Consider the following 22038-nt stretch of genomic DNA (forward strand, 5'->3'; position numbering starts at 1 on the left):
GCTTTACGTTTCCCTTAAATGTTTTAACATCCTTAAAAACAAGTTATAGAAATTACTTTAAAAATTTTTTCTAGTGTTAGAAAAAATATTACTCAACATTTTTTTGATAATAATCAGAGAAACTAGTTACGGATCAACGAAGTTAAACAATTATAACAAGTGATTTATACAAACAGTCGTTATATGGAAAAAAACGAATGCTGACTGCACAAAAAAATTAATTAATTGAACCACGACTTTTTTAATGAATCAATTAATGCCCATAGATTTAAATAAAATAGCTTTAATTGTCTTTATTGTCGTCCAGTAGCATGGTTTCAGTATTAGCTCTAAAAAATATATGAAATTTATTTAAACTTATAGTTACTTGATCCTCCTGTTCTAATTTATATTTTACATAGTTAACAACTATAGTTGTTAGAAGAATAGTTTCTTAAGCACTGGTTAAGTTATTTTGACTTTTTGGTAATGCAGCACAGAGGTACAACGACTTTCTTGTAAAATTAGCAGGGCTTTTCAAAAATATTTCTCAAGATAAATTGTGTAAGTTCGCGGAGATTGCCGTAAAAGTGATCATAGCAACACTCGAGGATTGCAGAGACCGACGCTTAGATGTTCAGAACAATACTTGGTGTTTGTGAGGATCACAGGCGGATTTTAAGAGATAATCAAGCTGTCGCTCAGACAAACTTTAATAGTGCTGACACACAAAATATTCACCGTAATGTCCAAAATGTAAAAAGTGGGCAAACTAAAAGAAAATACATAATTCATTAATTGTATGTATATTATATACATACAATTACAACAATACATAATATTTAATATTATAATAAATAAATACAGTGGTTAACTAAAATGGTATACTTCAGTAATTTTGTATACATTTTAAAAAGATCCAGTACAAAAAAAAAAATTGTAAATACTTTTAAATCAATTTTTATACATTTCAATTGTAAATCTTATCATCTCATCTTTTCCACACGATTTTTTAGTTCTTACAGAGACGTTGTTAAACAACCTCTTTTTGAGATGATGAATTAACATTTACTCAGACGTGACTTTTAGACTTGATAGACATGATAAATCTAGTTTACTTATTCATGGAGAAGGAAATCTTGTCGTTATTAAAAAATACATTAAATTTTTAACTTCTGAACATTGACATAAAAATGTTGACAAATTATTATATTTTTTTTTAACAATTTCGCAACCAACAATTTGTATTTATTTTCTTTTATTTATATGTAAATCAATAGTTACATTGTTAATCTTTAGCTATTTAATTGAATTATTAAGTATTATTAATGATTAATTAATAATTATTATGTTTTTGACAATGTTATCATTTTAGTTTGAAAGTTAAAGAAAAAACTATGCCTAAAAAAATACAATTGATGTCGATTTGGTTTTACTGCAATATTTGATTTATTAGAACATTTGTAATATTTAATATAAAGTGTTACGAATTACAATAATAATAATAATTTTTTTTATTATCATTGTTTAGACGGCCGATTACTAGAAGATGATTCAGTTGGCTGATTACTAGAAGATGATTCAGTTGGATTATTACTAGCAATTGATTCATTTCGCTCAAAAGTTTTTTTACTACTTGTTGTTCCGTTAGGCGACTTTAGATTTGTAATTTGAATCATCATATATTCAACTAGATGCATTAAAGGAACGCTACAAACGCTACAAATTATTTTAACCAAACCAACAAATATTTCTTCAGTTATATTATCTAAAAAATAAATAAAACGTAATTTAAAAAAAATATATAGTACAAATTATACAAAACTATTACCCACTCTACTTGGACTTTAATAGTTACTCTTTTTAATATTTACATTATTATATTAAATACAAATTTCATGGTACTTTTTTATGTGTTTAAACAAAACTTTTATAAACCGAACAGTTTTGTACAAACAAATCATTTTTGTCTATTTAATTTTTTAATTCGTATTATCTGTGTGGGATATTCTTTAGATTTATTACTATCGATACACATTGATCAACCAAAAAATAATAATATTAAACCATTTAAAGAAGAACATTTTTCTTTATTATTGTGAAAACATAAGTTCTGAAAACTAGACCGTATTTATGTTTATAACATATTCAAAATTTAAATTCTTGAACCACTATGCTAATTTATAATTGAGAATGCTTTATACTTTACTAGTTTTTTTTAAACATTTTTTATAATTTTTTTTTGTTTGCCAAATATATATAACCAAACAAAAAATTGTATTGGTTTAAGACTGAGGTCATTAAACCAAGGGACACAAGGGATAATATGTCTAATAAAACAATGCCACAAAGAAAAGTTGGGAGGAAGATCATTTAGGCTGTTGCACTCTTAAAATATTTTTTTTTTTGCAGAGCTGAAAAATGTCTGAATTAGGGATGAGAAGTCCATGTGAATTAAGGAAGGAGATTGTTGAAGTAGCAATGGATCAGCAGTTTCATTGATAATGATATCAGAGTGACTTAAGACAAAAAAAAAATTACACTACTTAACAGAACCGCAAATACGGAACAAGAGTGAACTAATATTAAAAATAAGGGGAGATATTTTAGAACCCAGATGATTGAAGAATAGAGCAAGAAGGCTTGAGAATCAGAGCAAATCAGAAAAACTTCTTTATCAGAAAAGGAAATAAAAAGAAGGTAAGCTATTATGGATTTAGAAATAATACTTTAGATTTAGGCAAGGAAATGTTGTTGATACAAAAAAAAAAAAAAATATGAGCATACTGAGACCCTTGAGATACTTTCAAAAGCCCTTAGTACAGTTCTGGACAAAAAATGTTAATTAAACCAAATAGTGCTTGATAATAGTGAAATATATATATATAAGCACGAAATCAGCGAATCGTAAACAAGCAACTAAAAATATAACACTATTACGGATTCCTACTAAAATTACCCCTTAAATGTTTTGCTTGTGGAGTTATCTCGAAGTAAAATTTAATAGTGTCTAGAGTGTCCTCATCGTCACCAACAATCAGTAAAAATTCGTTCATCTTAAGACCAGATGTTTGATTAAAATGTTCCATAGCCTCCTTGAAAACTTGGAGTACAGCCTAAAAAATGATTTTTGAAAAATTAATTTTAAAATTTAGATTTTTACAAAAAAGCTATTTTATTCATTTAAAAATTGTATACATACAAATTAGAATTCAAGTAAAATGTATGTATTGAAATTTTCATCAAACATTTTTTTCTTGAACGGAAAACACCCAAGACAAGAAATCTTATAGAAGTTACTCTAAACATAGTGCCATTGTCTTCTAGAGCTAGATAAATGATCATTTAACTATCCGATTTTTTTTAAAAATAATAATTGGAAATACTTAGTTGTGGATTAACGAATTTTATCAACTGCCGTGTACACCTTACTATTTTTGATGAAACTACTAAATGAGCACAAATTTAAATAAATCCATAACGAACATCTTTGTGATCCGTCATATTGGTTTCAGTATTAAATTTAAATAATATATATATCTATTACTTAAACATTTAATTACTTCATCCTCCTGTTCGGATTTTTCCTTTGTACAATTAAATATTGACCAACATGTTAAAAAAATAATTAGTTTAAAAAACATTTTAACGTATAAGATTAATTATAGGCTTTTTTAGTTAATATGAGTTTTTATTCTGAGCTACAAAATGAATATCTCTTACGTTTTATAGTAGCAGTAAACGTTATACTGTGTTAATTTATTGATCTTTGTTCAAATGACAATTCGCAATAAAAAAACACTCGAGTAAACTTAAACAATTACATTTTTGCAAATTTGTCTTTGACAAAATATGCATACTTTTTTGTACCATTCAATTTTTATGGACTAATATTTTAAATATTTATAGATTGATCATTTAACTTTACCCTTTGGACGTAAATATCCGAGAAATTAAAAATACTAATATGTGAATTATATGGTATAAATAACAATGAATAATATAATATTATTACAAAATATCCTTCACTTCAAAAAAAAAAAAATAAACTTTTTAACATAAGTGTATGCGTGTATTTCGGTAGCAATGCTGTCATCATCATTCATCAGCTTTCATAGATTTTTGCGATTCCAATCTTATCATATTTGAATGCCCAGCCCAGCATAGAACTACACTTCTCAGAGACCAACTCCCCCATAACATTACCTAAAATTCTACCGCCTCTTTAATTCAAACAAAAACGCCTTTTACAATAATCTTCGTTGTTACCTTTATTTTTCCAACTGGATTTATAATTTAGCAATTATTTCTAATATTTTTTTATTAATTTTAATAATTTCAAATACGATATATTATGTAATTCGTATTTATTTATTTTTTGACTTTACGTTTTGCGTTGTTTGATCTGCTTCTTTTTCTTTAATTTGTACTCTTAAATTGTTATTACTTTATCTTAATTACTGAAATATAATATTTTACAATAAAAGCTAACTCCCAAAAATGATTAATTATATTATTATTTTTTATTACAACGTTTTTTAATTGATGACTAAGAGCGTAGTTTTAAAATTTAAACTTACTAATTTAACTTAAAAACACCTGAATATACATAGACGATACGTTAAACATAATTTTGAGAAAAAAAACACAATTCAATTTTTTGTAGGTACATAACTATATTTATATTATATGTGCAACATTACGGTTGTTAAAAATAATGTATTGTTTACATAAAAATGTTAACTATATATTATATTATTAAATATATTAAATTAGACAGAAAATAGATCTAGAGTAGTGCTATATCATTTTCAGCATTCTCAAAAACCTGTAGTCAATTAAGAGAAAATATTAAACAGAGAATATGTATATATATTCACGATTTCTGAGAATCATGTACCGACAAGAATTCTAAGAATTTTACTTTATATGTATTAATTTATTGGAATTATTTAATTATTTTAATCAACAAATAAAAATAATATAATAAAGTTGAAAACATGTATACAGAATTTCACTCATGAAACTTATATAAAAAATACTATATTATGAACTAAACGATAAAATTATCAGCAAAAACACCAAAAAAAATTGTTTTTAATTATTTTTTATGTTTGTAATAAATAATTTAATCGCTTATTTATTAGTAGTACATATCTAAATCGGGTTAACACTTGACTCCTTTGATATATAAAATGAAAAGAAACATTTTAAAACCACTAGTATATATTTTACATTTTCTTTATATTTAAGACATAAAATCGGATCACCTGACTTACCAGAACTTTGTGTATTAGACTGAGCTAAAACATAAAAATAAATAAGTATGATACATATACATAAGACAAAGAACTATTATATTTTTATTATATTATAATTATTATATTATATTTTACTACTCAAAAAAATAATTACAGAATACATTTTTACCCTTAAAAGTACTTGATAACTTGCACTGGCTCTTTATATCTCTTCCTTTTTCTCACTATCTAGTATCTACTGAGATGCTTGAAACAGTGACTCTCTGACGCTAACACTCTCGGTCAGTACATCATTGTTGCCAGGTTTGGGGATTTTTGGGGGTTTTGGAGAAATCTGGGGAGTTTTTTTTTATCTGGCTAAATTTTTTAAGTGTTTTGTTGTGGGTGAAAACGTTTCTTATCACCGTCCATGACACACACACATATATATTATATATTTATTGGTTTTAGTTTCCATAGATAAGGAGTTGTACGCCAGAATAGGGGAGATAAAATGTACTAGTGCCTCTCAAAATAAGATGAATTATCAAAAAGCGTATTTTCGCGGTGGTACCGAAAGGAATAATGATAACTGATAATGTTTAGATTAATAGGAATTGTTTGTTTACCGCTAAAATGATTTTTCATTATCATAAGTACCAACCAATACAAACTGCTAGTAAAGCTGTTTACTGATAAGAGCAAACATTTTATTTAACAGTAAATAGGTAGTTTTGACATTAAAATATCGCAAAAGCGGTTATCCACAAACCGTTTGCTTTCGGTACCTTCGCGAAAATACGCAAATTGTTCATTCCTATGTGATAAACTCCCTTGGCCTATCCATCCTTTTATTATCAATAGTAGTTTCAGGCGAGTTTCTTATCAGTTAACTACATCCTGATCATAATATCACAGATATACATAAGAAACTAGATTGCTTACTTGGCCAAAATTAACCGAAATTTTGAGGGAGATTTAAGAGCTTTTAAACAGACTGACTTTCCTATATGGGAGGGGGTGAGGGGCGGGGCAATGGTAACTCAGTAAACAAAAAACACAAGTGCCTTTTTCAAGTTGCCCACAAGATAGACAAAATATGGTAGGTACAACCATTGATGCTGTTTTTCCAGATATTTTAACAAAATTGAGTAAAAAATATACGTATCATATTTTAGTCATCATAAATCAATAATTTCTATGATAGAATGCGAGATTTAGTAATATATAATAATATACATATGATAAAAAGATTTTATATCAATCACTTTTTATAAATTAATCGAATACAACCATATGATATCTGAACTTCATTACTACCGAGGGTCCCGTGACCCACTCAGTTTTTTTTGTTTGTACAAATTTTAATATTTAGCACATTTAATGTCCGAAATTCGTCAATAACTTATGCAATACAAATTTTAATACAAAAAGTTAAAAAGAAAAATATATAAATTCATAATTTTAGAAAACCATGTGCATTCAAGAATTCTAAAAATGTTGATATATTTTTTTTTATGTTATATATAAGTCATTAAAATCTAATCACCAAATAAAAATGGTATAATATTTTTAAAACTTACCTGAGGTAAGAGCCTGATGAAAAAAAATCATCTGAAACATTGTAAATAAGTATGAATAATATATAATATATGTATGTATATAAACAGTGTGATTTTTTTATCATGAACTACTCAATATATCATAGGGTGTAATAAGAAATTAAAATGTTGTTTTTTCATATTGTTTTCATACAATGTGATCTTAATTTTTCACTATTTTTTATGTTTCAATCCCCTCCTTACTTAGTTTTTTTGATAGCAACTTTTGAAACTTAAATGGTAACATATACATTTTATTAATTTTTTAAGTTGAGAATAATGTACTAAAAATTTTGACTGGTCGATAACCAGTTTCGGATAACTATTTTTGAAGTTATTAAAGTTTCAAGTTTAGGACAGGAGGAAAGGTGGAGTGTAGTATTATTTTTATCTGCGCGCATTTCCTAATCGCACTTCACCTTCGATCCTAACTTTAACACTCTTATAACTTTAAAAATAGTTATCTGAAACTGGTTATTAAAATATTTAGTCAACATTTTTAGTACATTATTCTCAATTTAAAAAGTTAATAAAATATATACGTTACCATTTCAAAAGTTGCTATCAAAAAAACTAAGTTGGGAGGGGAATGAAAACATAAAAAATTGTGAAAAATTAAGATCACATTGTATAAAAACAATATAAAAAAACAACATTTTAATTTCTTATTAAACCCTATGAGATATTGAGTGGTTCATGATAAAAAAATCACCCTGTATGTATATTTATATATATAGATATATAACTTACTGTAATGTGGTGTTTGAGACTGATCTAAAACATTGAAAAAAATATATAAATATAACATGGATTATTACTTTTTGCACTATTTTTTTTTTTTTTTTTGTAGACATTTAAATATTTTGATGAGGAACCTTGTTACATAAATGGAGTATATCTGCTATCGGGGCAAGTATGCAAAAAGGCGACTCATATGGAATGTGTAACAAATTATTTTAGAGAATCAGTTGATTTCAAAAATTCTAATATCAATGACCTAACTACGAAAATTTACTCCTGGACTACAAAACACGTTTAACCTTAATTTCTGGATGACTCGCGTATTTCCATGATCAAAATGATCTCAGAAATTTACATACATTAAATTCATATAATTTGCAGTGGTACGTTTAATTACCCAACTTTCATTTATGTATTTTATTTTTATACTACTAAAAAAGGTCTCGACCACAGATAGTTGAGACGGATTAGAGGGTTGCAAGTTATATGATATACACATAAGTGTTTAGAGTATGGTACAGTTCTTTAACATTAATTATGTAAAGTTTGGCGGCTTTGAAAATTTCAGTATGATATTAAGCGTTAGCTAATTTAATTAATTCATTTATTTATTACTAGCACTTCCTTTATAATTTGAATTAACACTTATATCCTTAAGCATTAAAAAGACAAAACAAACATTTTAGGGCATTAATTTTTTCTTAATATTTAAGTCATTTGAATGCGATCGCCAAATAAAAATAGTACAATGTTATTTAACTCACTAGTAGTTGTTGAATGCGTAGCTGTAACATGGTTAAAAAAATATGTATTATAATTATATACAGAATGATCCATTTTGGGTATGACACTCAATTTCTGAGAACACATTAATATTTTCGAAAAAAAATGTTCCTATATTTTTAGGTGTACATTGTACTGGATTTTACAATAATTTTAAAATTCTATCACCAAACCATAAAAGAAAAAAGAGGGTTATATGATTTTTTTTTAAATGGCATTAAATGTTTTTAATTCCATAAATTCGTAGACAAAAAATAAAAAAATATGTTAGCGTTTAAATTTTTAATTTCCATCTGTTCATTTGTTATGACTTTGTAATGATATTACATTTTTCCTTAAGAGGACGTCACATCGCCCATTTTTAAGGAGTTTTGTATAGGCAAAAAGTGGTTTAAATAAATTTCGACCATGTTAATTAATTTACCGGTTAATTTGTATAAGCTTCATGGTATTATTTTTAATTTAAATCAGTTTGTCTATGAGTAAAAGCCATTTTAGTTAATATAATAGTACATTTTTGTTCGCACATTTTCGCACAGGCCGAACCAGTGATCTAATTAGTAATCTGAAAAAATATTTTAATTTGTTATGAATTTTACTTGGAATTCTACGAGGTACTTTTTTGATACCTTTTTCTTGCTATAAATAAGAAACGTTTGAACATTTTATACAATTTTAAATTTTAAAATCAAATTTCTAAAGGTTTATAATTCAAAATTGAAAAAAATGCCTCCGTAGGATCTCAAGTAAACTTCATGACAAATTCAAATCTGTTTTCAAATTACTTATCGGATTACTGGTTCGGCCTGTGCGATGGACAAAAATGATGTGTTTTAAATGAAAAAAACCGCCGGTATCGAATCCCCTTAATAATTTTAATATTTTTCGGTTTTCGAATACCAGTAAACTATAAAATTATTATTTATAATAACTTTGTCCGATTGGCAATAACACTATAACACGGTAAAAAAACCTCAACTCCAAAAAATCTAAACAAGAAAATAAATTCATGATATCAGAATATCTTGTGTTTTCAAGAATTATAAGAGTTTGTACTTATTTTTTCTTTATATTTAAGTCACTGGAATCCGATCGCCAAATAAAAATAGTACAATAATGTTTAAGACTTACTAGTAGAACCTGAAGATTCATAACCTAAAAACATGGAAAAAATAGGTATAATATAATCTATAAATATGTACATATTAATTTATATACAGGGTGTAATGTCAAGTTCTACCGAGCTTCAAATGAGACATTTGTGATACTCTATTGGTACAGTAAATGATATTCATTTTTTAAAAACTTTTAAATTATTTAAAATTAAACTCGTATGTCATTAAAAAATGGTCTTGCGAAAAAAATAACTTCTTATTTGAAATCGGAGAAAAAATCTTGTCGAATTGATATGTAACACGATTTTTTGATATCTGGCCACACTTGCGTCCACCGAGTGGCCACTGAGTGGCCGGAATGTAACCAAAACGTATGTGGCACATAATTTTGGGTTAGAATTTTACTCTCAATTCTGTAGTGTCCTTAGAATTATTTTATGTTAAATGGTGTGTTGTATGCCATATGTTGGTTTTAGTCACATGCAGAACTTTACATTACACCTTTTATGTACTTCTTATCTTGGCTTTATACTCTCCACTATATAGGGTCGGCTGCCCTAATTCTACACCTCCATAGATCTCCCTGGCATAAACCAAACTGATTCTTCGATACTGTAGTCTCACTTTGTATTCTCTTTTCTATAACCTTCTCCCAAACCTTCATACTATGACTCATCACTTATATGCCTCTATAATTTCCACACTCTTGCACACCTCCCTTGCCCTTAAATATTGATACCAGAAACTTTTCCTCCACAATTCCGGCATTTTCCCGTCTACTAACACCTTGACAAGAAAACCTGTCAAGCACTCAATGCCAAAGTTTTCTAACACCTGCCATACCTCTACTGGTGTCCCTTTCGGTCCTACCGCTTTCTTCTTTTTTATCTTTCTAACCACACTCCACACTTCCTCCTCCCTAATTAAGTCTACTAAACCTAAATTTCATGGTACCAGCTCTAGGGTTTGCATTTACTACCCTATTCCAAATTTCATCTACATTTTCCGTCATGCACCCCCACACTATTTCTGGTACTAGTCTTACCTTAATATATATTATCGTATACCCCTTTCCGATTTCATTTACTTTAACTCCTTTCCATCTAGTTTCCTACACATAACATATATTCACTCTCATACTCTTCAATACTTTTACCAGTCAATGTTCTTACATTTATATGTACCTACTCTCACTTTGCACTATACACCCACCAGTTGGGGTGGTTTCAAACCAGGGACCGTATATACTTTCCCTACACCGTTAACATCACACGCTTTGGGTAGGCCCGTGCACATAACTGGTGTAATGGTTACCACATTCGCTGTCATTTGGTACCATTTGGTATAGAAAATATATTAATGATTTCAGAAAATCATATGACTTCAAGAATTCTAAAAATTTTTATTTATTTTTTCCTTATATCTAAATCATTAGAATCTGATCGCCAAATAAAAATAGTACAATGTAGTTAAAAACTTACCAGAACCTGGTGTAGAAGCCTGATCTGTAAGATTAGAGGGTTACAAGTTATATGGTGTACACATAAGTGTTAAGAGTATGGTACAGTTCTTTAACATTGATTATGTTGAGTTTAGTAGCTTTGAAAATTTTCAGTATGATGTTAGGCGTTAGCTAATTTTATTTATTTATTTATTTATTACTAGCACTACCTTTATAATTTAGATTATATAAATAGGTTAAATAAATATGTATTATAATTAGGTTTATTCAGAGGGATTGATTTTGGGTAAGACACTCCATTTCTCAGAAAACATTAATATTTTCGAAAAAAATTTTCCTTTATTTTTAGGTGTACATTGTACTTTATTTTTCAATAATTTTAAAATGTTTATTACCAAACCATAAAAGAAAAAAAGAGGGTTATATGATTTTTTTTTAAATGGCATTAAATGTTTTTAATTCCATAAATTCGTAGACAAAAAATAAAAAAATATGTAAGCGTTTGAATTTTTAATTTTCATCCATCTGTTCATTTGTTATGACTTTGTTAAGATATTACATTTCCCCTTAATAATTGTCATGTTTTCGAAAACCAGTAGCACATAAACTCATATTTTTGTTCACGTTGATCAATTGGCGATAATACTATAGTAAGGTCAAAAAACCCCAACTCCAAAAAAACTAAACAAGAAAATAAATTCATGATATCAGAGTATTCTGTGTTTTGAAGAATTATAAGAATTTGTAATTATTTTTTCTTTATATTTAAGTCATTGGAACCCAAACACCCAATAATAATAGTACAACATTATATAAGACTTACAAGAACTAGAATAACTTGACGTAGCAGTAGCACCTGAAACATAGAAAATAAATAGTGATGTATAAATAATTAATGTATATTATTTCTCCTATCTTCGCCTTCTGTTCCCAAATACATGGGATCGGCCACCCTCTGATGCTCTTTAACTACTTTCAAATTAGTCGAATTAGTTCAAAATTTGTATGCAATATATTCTTTAAACATAGTACTACTGTTAAAAATTTACAAACTAAAAAACACAACATAAACTCTTCCCTCTAGAAGGGATAGAGAAGTTTTAGAGATTTAGGTCTGAAAATTAGACCTAAGGTAGATTTTAATGAAACTATGACATTATAATTTTCTGAAAAATCAAACTTTATTTTTGTTAAGAAAAAAAGCGAAAACTACACTTCGACCATAGTCAATTCACATGTTGCTAATCCATATGTGAGCGAATCAATAGTCAGCAAGTACTGAAAATATGTTCATTATATTGTTAACTACGATAATTGGGTAACGTACGAGTATATGGGGCAGTGTGGCGCAGTGGACACCTCAGCTGCCGCATAGCACTTGAGGTTAAGCTGTGTCCGTTGCTTAGTTTTATTCTATTCATAATATTTACTTTTATTATTACTTTTTATACTATTTTTTTTTGTATACATTTTAATCTTTTATTCTTTACTCATTTTAATCTTCACTACATTTTATGTCCGATACATAGTCAATAAATTATTCGATAACATATTCAATACAAAAAAACCCGACTCCGAAAAACCTGAGCTGAGAAAATATATTAATGATTTCAGATATGGTGTCTTAAAAATTCTAAGAATTTGTATTTATATTTTCTTTATATTTAAGTCACTGTAATCCGATCGCCAAATAAAAATAGTACAACGTAGTTAAAAACTTACTATAAGCTTGTGCAGAACCTTGTGAAGACTGACCTGAAACATGGCAAATAAATATGTATAATATTGATATATAAATAAATATAAAACAATTGCAATAGAGCATTTGACATTTTTTTTTGAAATTTCTTAGTTTTGTTTCATTTATAGTTTAAACTTTAAACTTATACTATTACTTCTTAAACAATTTTTTTTTACACATTTTTACAATATTTTCTACATTTTATCTTTTATGAAACGCGCTTCTCTGCCATCGACGATTTACCAGGGACCCATATGTAAAGTTTGCTATACATTGTTCATGTTGTGGCGGTGGCAATGTACACGTATGTTTTATAGTACCCTGGTACACATATTAATTATTCAATAAATAATCTTTATCTGTATGACGGTCTTTATGTCGATGACGCGAAATCATAACACAAGTTTCCACGCAAATTTTGGAATGACCCCCGTCCCAAAAACATATCCATATTAAAATGTACATTAAAAATAGTACAACGTACTACAAAACTTACCAGTAGATGTCGAATAAGACTGAGCTGAAACATGGATGGTAAATATGTTTATAGTATTTAAATATATGATATACACATATGAATGTATATAGAACTATTGTGATAGAGCATTTGAATACTTTGTCGATATGTGTTCAATAAAATGTTTAATAAAAAAAAAACCCGACTCCTGAATATCTAAACAGAAAAAATATTATATTCAAGATTTCAGCAAGCCGTCCCTCAAGAGTTCTAATTCTACGAATCCCACAGATTACTATTTTTATATCCTAAGTATATCACGATGATCTGACAAATGTACATTCAATTCATATGATATGTATCGATAGGTCTGTACGTTTTATTACAGATTTTTTTTAAAGTTCATACTGATATTACAATATTACAGTATTACAATATTCATACTAGTGATGTGAACTAAATCCGGATTCTCCAAAAATCCGACAAATCCGGATTCCGGATTTCGGATTTTTAAATCCGAAATCCGAAAATCCGAAATTCGGATTTCAAAATCCGAAAGTCCAAAATTCGGATTTCAAAATCCGAAAATCCGAATTTTTAGTTTTACAATGCTTATTTCTGTTTTTTAAACCTGAAAGTCAAATTTTAGGTTCTTAATTAAATTGAAATAAGTAAATCAAATCATTTTCACTTCTAAAGTCTAAGATACTGTGTTTTTATTTTAAAATGTATTTGTATAATTGATTTATTTAGTGTAGCTATTTCCGATAACGACCGATTATATATATAAAAAATTACAAAAAATATTTTGACGTCGGCTAATCTTGCGCCCTTGTCGTATCGTATGTCTAGAAAATGATTTATTTTGACTATAAAAATCGGTCAATATATATGTATATAATAAAAATATGTAAAACAAAAGCATTATTAACAAACAGGTTGTCTTTAAAAAGACAGTTTTAAAAGTTGACCACCGTACCGCTGCGCCTAAAACTTAAAAATATATATATGTATATCATGCAGTATATTCCATATAAATTATTATTATCCAGTATCTTGCTTTGGAGAAAACAAGTCATGCAACTATTTATATTCTACACATTATGTCTTATAAACCACAAAACTGTATAGTTATAATACTATTCGTTACCGAGCCTTTGTTATCTGGGCCTACCTAGATAATATGTGCGCGTCTGACTACCTAAGCAAAATATAGGACGGCTTGTATTTTACGATCGGACGGTTTTCTAACCGTCCGTTACCATTATGTGCAGTGCGCACTGCATTTGTATGTTATCCTAAGACGAAGCAAGAAGTCATCGTTGTTCCACGTAAGTACGTTTTATTATAGAAATTTATAAGTGAATTCATTATAATCATAAAGGAAAAATGGGGATTTTATAATAAAATCAATTGTAAAAATGTAGTGAGATATTTCAAATATTTTGGTAAATTAAATTATATATAAAAGTGCGCTTAAAATTACCGTAAAAGGATATTCGCTCTAATACCGCGTGGTACGCATATAAGAAATGCCGAACATTTAATTATTTTTGACCTTTTAAACAAAAAAAAAAATTAAGTTAAAATAGATAATAAGAATTGGAACGCCGTGTCCGTATGGACTCGATGCCATAACAAATAAGTTGAGTTTTCTTATGATCGAAATTATTTTGAGTGCCGTAATTAACGCGTCAACTTGTGACAAATATTAGCCGTTCTTAATGTTATTTAAATTATGCCGTGTACAAAAAATATATCTTGCCGTAAATACATAAAAAAGGTCGACGGTAAAACCGGACATAAGTATGTCGTCGGGGGTTAGCCGGGATATTATTTGCCAAATAATAATATATCAGTCGATCTGAACAAACGCAGAGACAAACCGCCGTATAAATAAAATATTAAAAACTCAACGGTAACCAACCGGAAATATGTATTTAATCACTACCAAAATCGCTGATGACATTCGCGTATTAACAACAAGAATATTTAAAATTCAAAAATTCGATCCGGACGTATAAAATAGAGGTTAATTACTCCTTTCTCTTAAACTACCCATATGATCTACGTTCGAAATTCAAAGATATGTGTTAGTGGTGTGTTAAAGATTTTGGTCTTCAGACCATAAGCAAATAACTCAATAAAATATTGAATTTGCAGTAAAAATGCGGCACTAAGCGGCAATATCGGCAACAATGGATCTGCGGCAAAAATAAAATTGCGGCGATGCATGGCCATGGCAAAAACGGCAATCGGCAAATAAAAACAGATAGAATCAAATTCAAATTGATTATCTGCAACGTGTGGCAACGTGCGGCCGAATATGATCGCTTCCTTGGCTGCGGGCGGCAACGTGCGGCTAAAGATGAAACGAACGGCAAGTAACGGCTAAAACGCTGATGTAAATAAAATTCACAAATTTTATAATAGTATGGTAAACAAATATACGGCACTCCAGTATGATTAGGCGTTAATATAAAGGGGAAGGAAAAAAAAAATTTAACCTAGTTTCTTATTGTATTCTAGGTAGCAATGCGTGCATTGTTTATCGTAATGAGGTCACGCTTGCAGTAAACAAATCGTTTCAAATCAAGGGTAACTATAATATTTTTTTATTTTAACAAAACTAATTAAACTTATACAATAAATTGTTTTATAATAAAGTATTTATTTTAGGGATGAAGTCCGCGGATTCAAGTTCCTATGCTTTAAAAGAAATTCGTTTGTGAGGTCATAAAACAGACGATCGGCGGTGGCGATTCTGACGTTGATTTTTCGGCATATCAATTCCTCAAATATTACGGTTGCTCCGAGGGATGGTGAAATTCGGTCCCGGCTCATTCCTATTGCCGGAGTGTCACCCATGTAAAAACAACAAAAATAGCCATAACGACAACTAAACATTATAAACTCATTTAGCTTAATATATCATATAAAATAAATAACAAAATCAATATGTATTAACTTAAGTAATAAGTATAAATTATAAACGAATAATAGTTGTAAATAATATTCTATAATAATAACAATAACAATAATAATAATTGTCTGCAAATTGTAAACCTAACAGTAAGCAGAAGAAAGAAAATAATTTATTACAATAATAAATAATCTTAATATTATAATAGTCGGTATAATAAATGTTTTGATAATAATAATTGTTATAAATTAGGTAACTATAAATAGCATATTATAATAATTAAATTTTCAATTTTTTAATAATAATAATAATAATAATAATAAATAATAATAATAATAATAATAATAATAATAAATTTGGTCATTTTAAAGCGCGTTTTTCAAAAACACCAAAGCTGATAAATGGTAAGGAGTCATTCTATTTCGCTTTGGTGTTATAATATTCCCAGCTGTCGAAAATACGCGTTCAGACGATGCTGATGAAGCGGGAATGCATAATATGCTTTTTGCTAAAATCGACACAGTGGGATATATATTTTCACGTGATTTCCACCACAAAGAAGGATTCTCATTATGGTTAATTTGTGGTTCTGACAAATACCGAGTAAATTCGTCTTCATCATCCTCAAAAAAGTGGCCCATTAGCTCGTCTAAGATTGTTGGTTTTACAATTTGAATGTTACTACCGTCTGCAGTCGTCAAAACCGATGATATTTTCGATCGCACAGTTGCTCGAATACGGATTTTAATTTGCTCGGATGGTTCAAAATTGAGATTTTTATATCTAGGATCGAGCAGACTTCCCATTTGTGATACATTCACCGGTATGTCATCTAAATCTTCTTCTTTCATTAAAAATCGTTTGGATAAATCTTCGGCAACTACGTTTTTAAATCCTGTAGCAAACATGCAATCCGATTCATTCAATTTCAAATGTTTGCTCATAAGACTTGCAATAAGTGGTCGAACCTGAAATACAATAAATAAGTTTTACATGTTTTTATATTATTGAAAAACAAAATTGCTTGTTACCAAGTTTGTATTATGTTGTATATTTACCATTGATATCGTTATTTGCTGCTCAGAACATAGTATTGTCGTGGTTAATTGCAGAGGCTTTAACAACTTGACGAGGATTTCACATTTGTCCCAGTCGTTTTCCAACATTTCTAATTTTTTTGCGGTTTTTACATTGAAGTGCTCTCGATCCGATAAGACTGACACAACAGCCCTGCGCAGTAAAAGCAAACGTTCCAACATTGCTAAGGACGAATTCCATCGAGTGGGACAACTTTGGACTAGAGCTAACTGTTTTTGACCCGTCTGTTGTAAATATAGCTGTAATGCATTAGATCGCTTAGGAGATTGTCTAAAAGCAGCAACAATCGAAGACGCTACTTTTAATATCCGACTACAAACACTTCCATTAAGACCTTTCTTAATGGCTAATTGGATTGTGTGTGCTGCGCATCTATTTGAGTATAAATTGTATTCCTTTTCCAAACTTTTGACTGCATTTGATATATTTAATGCATTATCATGTGTAATGCCAGTGACCTTATTAGACAAATGCCATTTTTCCACAACCTCCAAAATTTCGTCTTTAAGGTGGTCAGCCGTATGGGATTCTAAGATTTCGTCAATTGATAATGTTAAATTACGCAATATCCAATTTTTATCAAAATAATGACCAGTGTATGTGATATAAGAGTCTATAGCCATTGAACTCCAGCCATCAGTAGTTAGAGCGATACCGTTAATATTTTCGAGATAAGTTTTTGTGTCGTTTACTTTATCTTCGTATAATTGTTCTATACGATTACTTATTGTTTTTCGACACGGTATCTGATAGTTAGGTTCAACCAATTTCATAAGTTTTTTAAATCCTTCATTTTCAACAAAGGAAAAAGGCAGCAAGTCACTAGTAATAACTTCACAAATGCCATGTGTTATAAGTTCTTTGCGTTCTTTGTTTAATGGCCTATCTTTTAATGATTTTGTGTTGTACGTTCGTTTTAAACGTTTTTGAAACAGAGGGCTAGTTGACTCTGTGGATGTCGAGGCTGTTTGATCAGTGAATGTCGAGGCTGTTTGATTAGAGGATGTCGAGGCAGTTTGACCATTGGGTGTAGAGACTGTTTGATTAGAGGATGTCGAGGCTGTTTGATCAGTGAATGTCGAGGCAGTTTGACCATTGGGTGTGGAGACTGTTTGATTTGTGGATGTCGAGGCAGTTTGACCATTGGGTGTAGAGACTGTTTGACCAGTTGAAATAGCTATCTGTTCATTCTCGCTTTGTTCAACGTCATCATGCACCCTATAAGGTATACGAAATAAATAAATTATGATTGAAAATAAACTGTCATAATGTTAACAATAAATTAATATTATTTACTGAAAAAAGTAGGAGCTGTTTATTTTACGTTGATACGATGTAATAATTAACGTGTAAAAACAATTAAGAGTTAAGAGTTGTTTTAAATGTTAAATAAGTTAAAAATATGTAGTACCTAATTTGTAAAAAATAAACATGTCTAAGTAAATATTTATTTTAAACATTTTGTTTTGTCGAATGTTTATGGATCACCTGTATTTTCAATACTTACCAATACCTCATTATGTTCTGTTTAAATAATAATAGCATCGATATTTTTTGGATATCTTTGTATTTAGGTCTTAAGAGAGACTGAAAATAAGTCACTTAATTTTGGATTTAAATTATAATAATAATCTTTATTGACGGAAATACATTCCAATTCACAATAATATAATATATGACAGAGATGTAGTATTTATATATGTAGTGTAAGGACAGTAAGTGTTTAAAATATAAAAGCATCCATTATAAAATTAAAAAAAGTAGATTAAAAAATTAATCCAAAAAAAACGTTTTTATGCGCCTTAAAAAGGATAAAATAACCTTCCTGGCGTCTTGATAACCAAATAGAATAGTTGAACTAGAAAAACCTGGGGCGCATCTTTCTACTTAGATATTAAAACCTAAGCTTTCATGCTAATACATTAAGTTGTCTCTCATAATGCTGTCGAGATGAAAAAACATTTTTTAATCGCTTTCAAAGATGCTATCATAGTCCGAAAAATAAATTAACTACCAAAATAGAGTCCTAATTATTAAACAAATAATTACACATCACAGTTTAACCTTTAAATTAAGATTTTGTAAAAAAAATGCCTATACTTTACCCTTAAAAAGGGGCGGTGTGACGGAACGGTAAGCGCTATTTATTGAGGGGCAAAGGATAGGCAATATTTGTCATATTTAGGCACTTTTTGAGATTTAGCGTACCTATATCTAAAAAAGTAGAGCTGACAGGAAAAATCTGATGACATATTTGAAATCAGCATTTAAAATACTATTAAAACCAGCAGGAAAATCGTACGCACCAAAATGTGTGTTGGGCCAGTGTTATTAATATATTATTATCGATAAACGTTAAAATCAAAACAAATATCATAAACCTTTTCCGCCAGAAGGGATGAAACTTTTTTCTTTATATCGCTTTTAGGGATACAATATTCATGCTGGTATTCTTCAACCGTAGGTCTTCTTTATTGTTTTATCTTGGTCTTACGTCCATATGTATGACGCATTGATCTTATAGTTTATTAGCATTTGTAGAACTATATTAATTATTTCCCTTATTAATGTAAGCACATTAGTATAAGCAGAAGGTGGCAGCAAACATATATTCATAGATACATTCTACAGACATAATACCTAAGCATATTAGCCTTTTTTTTGGTTAGGTTAGGTAATAAAAATATTATGGCCCTTCTTAATGTAAAGGTTTTAATAAGCTTGTAACCTCTTATTATCTGGTATCTAAAATTATGCTTTCGAAATACAAGTATAAAATACCTTGTAATTATTTTTCAAAATTAATTAATAATAACGTTAAATTCTAAGATAAAAATATAAAGTCAACTACCAAGCAAGTTTATATTTGCTGAAATTACGAAAAAATAACGATTAAATATTTAATCTAACTTAAAGATTTTTCGGCTGAGGTTATCGTATATTTATTTCTATAACTTAAATAGTTTTATTTATTTATTAGCAGTACCTATTTAACTTGGATTAACACTTAAGTCCCTTAATATTTAAAAGATACAAGAAACATAAATACATTAGCGGTTTTTATATTTTCCTAATATTTAAGAAAAGGAATGTGATCGACAAATAAAACAAGTACAATTTAATTTAAAACTTACCAGGACTAACGTAATCTGAAACATAGAATAAAGTATTTATAATATAAAAAAATAAATATATTGTAATCAAATATTTGGATTTTTTTGTAATTCCTTATTTAAATTTAATATGTATGCAAATTTTTTTTAAAATTAACTCTTGGCCATTCTAAATAACGCCAATAGTTTTCATAGTAACGGCTGATAGCCATTCACAATAAGTTTATTGAGAGTCTAGTTTTTTGGTATTTTCCAAACTATAGATGTAGGATCAAATCAAACATAGATACATTCTACTCACACTACAGCTAAACACATTGACCTCTTTCTTCTATCTTTCTAACGGGTGAAAATTGTTAGGTTACGTTAAGTAAATAAAAAACAACGCCCTTATAAAATATACATTTTTAAGAAAACAAATATATGGACTTACCATATAGTCTTGATGCTGCAGGAGCTGCTGGGTCTCTTTCTAAAACAATGAACAAAATAACCTAAAATCTAAATACTTATTTAATCTATTGCATAACTTTTCTAATTAGTACTTATTAAGTTGTACCTAAAAATTTTAATCAAGTTGTTACCCAATAGTCCAATTTTATATTTTTAAATATAAGTACTTCTAGATAAACAAAATGATATAATTTGCTAATTAACATGGCAGAGTTATTTTTATTTTCATCAAAGTAAAGTACTCGTTAAGTAATCAGAATGATCAAATAATATGTTTCCCATTGTTCCATAATAAACAAATTCAATAACTATAGAAGGGTATCATCCATAATATATTTTTGTAGTTAATATAATAATATTCATGTCTATAGTTGTTTTTATTAGAAGAAATGCCTCCAAATAAAATTATGAATTTATTTTTTCATTAATAAATTAATTTTTTTTTATAAGCCGTAGTATATAATTTTTATATTTATTTATTATTTGTTTTTCATTTTATTAATTTAATATTTTGAATAAAATAATTTGGAAAGTTCTCATAAGCTATAATTAAAAAAAAATTATTGTAATTATTAAATTATAAATAGCTCATAGTGGTTTATTAATCTCGAATAAATCAATCATTAATTTTTATATCTAATAAGTTGTTTTTTTTTTATTTGAGCAGTACCTATATTATTTAGGTTAACACTCATCTCCTTAAATATTAAAAAAGTAAAATAATTTTGTTTGAAATGCTAGTATAATTTTTTTTATATTTATTAGTTCAACGAAAAAAAAAAATACAACTTAATTTAAAACTTACGTCCATTAACACCTGAAACATGAAAAGTATATATGTATATTATAAATATTAAACAGTTGTAATATAGATCTTGGAAAATATTACACTTTTTTCAAAAAATACCTTAATTTCTTTATATAAACCATATTAGTATTAATTGCTATACTTAATTTTTTAAGTACCTGAAGTTGCTGACAGCACAGCCAAAACAACTGTTGACAAAAACAAAAAACTGCCTTGGAAATTCATATTTAGGATATAAAAGTATAACAACAAAGACGTTGATCTCATAACCAAGCTACAGCTCGTTTGCTAATGTAAAATACCCAACATTTATTTAATAAGTGTTACAATGTAAACAGGATATAAAAAAAATATAGTATGAGGAAATGACATAAAACACTGCGGTTGTTGTATGTTTTTATCTTTTAAAACGTATTTGATGTTGGTGATTTATGATATGTTTGAAGTATTATTTGACCAATATGGTTTAAGACTACAAATATTAGCATAAAGTTTCCGTATGTTGTATAATATTATTATATTCT

General features: G+C 28.2%; 2 protein-coding genes across 3 annotated transcripts; both read right to left on the reverse strand.

Annotated features, from left to right (window-relative positions):
* Window positions 1–1404: 1404 nt before the first annotated feature.
* LOC126846298 (uncharacterized) lies at window positions 1405–3694 on the reverse strand. Its single transcript, XM_050585607.1, has 3 exons — window positions 3543–3694; window positions 2939–3095; window positions 1405–1747 (listed from the first exon to the last, which is right to left on the reverse strand). The coding sequence occupies exons 1-3, from the start codon at window positions 3621–3623 to the stop codon at window positions 1500–1502; spliced, it is 486 nt and encodes a 161-aa protein (XP_050441564.1). The 5' UTR covers window positions 3624–3694; the 3' UTR covers window positions 1405–1499.
* Window positions 3695–5184: 1490 nt separating this feature from the next.
* Window positions 5185–21789, reverse strand: LOC126846542 (mucin-19-like). Of its 2 annotated transcripts, XM_050586060.1 has the most exons (13): window positions 21673–21789; window positions 21512–21523; window positions 20687–20725; window positions 20275–20289; window positions 13159–13182; window positions 12644–12676; window positions 11745–11777; window positions 10941–10964; window positions 9476–9499; window positions 8326–8346; window positions 7571–7594; window positions 6803–6833; window positions 5185–5282 (listed from the first exon to the last, which is right to left on the reverse strand). In XM_050586060.1, the coding sequence occupies exons 1-13, from the start codon at window positions 21779–21781 to the stop codon at window positions 5273–5275; spliced, it is 399 nt and encodes a 132-aa protein (XP_050442017.1). In that variant the 5' UTR covers window positions 21782–21789; the 3' UTR covers window positions 5185–5272. The 2 variants fall into 2 exon arrangements, with proteins under 2 accessions (XP_050442017.1, XP_050442029.1); XM_050586072.1 differs by lacking the exon at window positions 8326–8346.
* Between the last annotated feature and the right edge of the window lie 249 nt (window positions 21790–22038).

This window comes from Adelges cooleyi, unplaced genomic scaffold (genome assembly GCF_023614345.1).
Source record: "Adelges cooleyi isolate 19-005CV unplaced genomic scaffold, UGA_ACOO_1.1 ACOO_flye_CR_arks_rails_tigmint_CR_PRNA_108, whole genome shotgun sequence".
In the NCBI taxonomy this organism is placed as follows: Eukaryota; Metazoa; Arthropoda; class Insecta; order Hemiptera; family Adelgidae; genus Adelges; species Adelges cooleyi.

What these genes read in the sequence shown, in the direction of transcription:
- LOC126846298 (XM_050585607.1), bottom strand. Translation starts at nt 3,623, where the DNA reads ATGTTTTTTAAACTAATTATTTTTTTAACATGTTGGTCAATATTTAAT. An exon ending in AATCCGAACAGGAGGATGAA is followed by an intron (nt 3,096 to 3,542) that starts GTAATTAAATGT and finishes ATCATTTTTTAG; the next exon opens with GCTGTACTCCAAGTTTTCAA. An exon ending in ACAAGCAAAACATTTAAGGG is followed by an intron (nt 1,748 to 2,938) that starts GTAATTTTAGTA and finishes TTTATTTTTTAG; the next exon opens with ATAATATAACTGAAGAAATA.
- LOC126846542 (XM_050586060.1), bottom strand. Translation starts at nt 21,781, where the DNA reads ATGAGATCAACGTCTTTGTTGTTATACTTTTATATCCTAAATATGAAT. An exon ending in TGAATCTTCAGGTTCTACTA is followed by an intron (nt 8,347 to 9,475) that starts GTAAGTCTTAAA and finishes ACCATGTTACAG; the next exon opens with CTACGCATTCAACAACTACT. An exon ending in TACGCATTCAACAACTACTA is followed by an intron (nt 7,595 to 8,325) that starts GTGAGTTAAATA and finishes TCAATGTTTTAG; the next exon opens with ATCAGTCTCAAACACCACAT.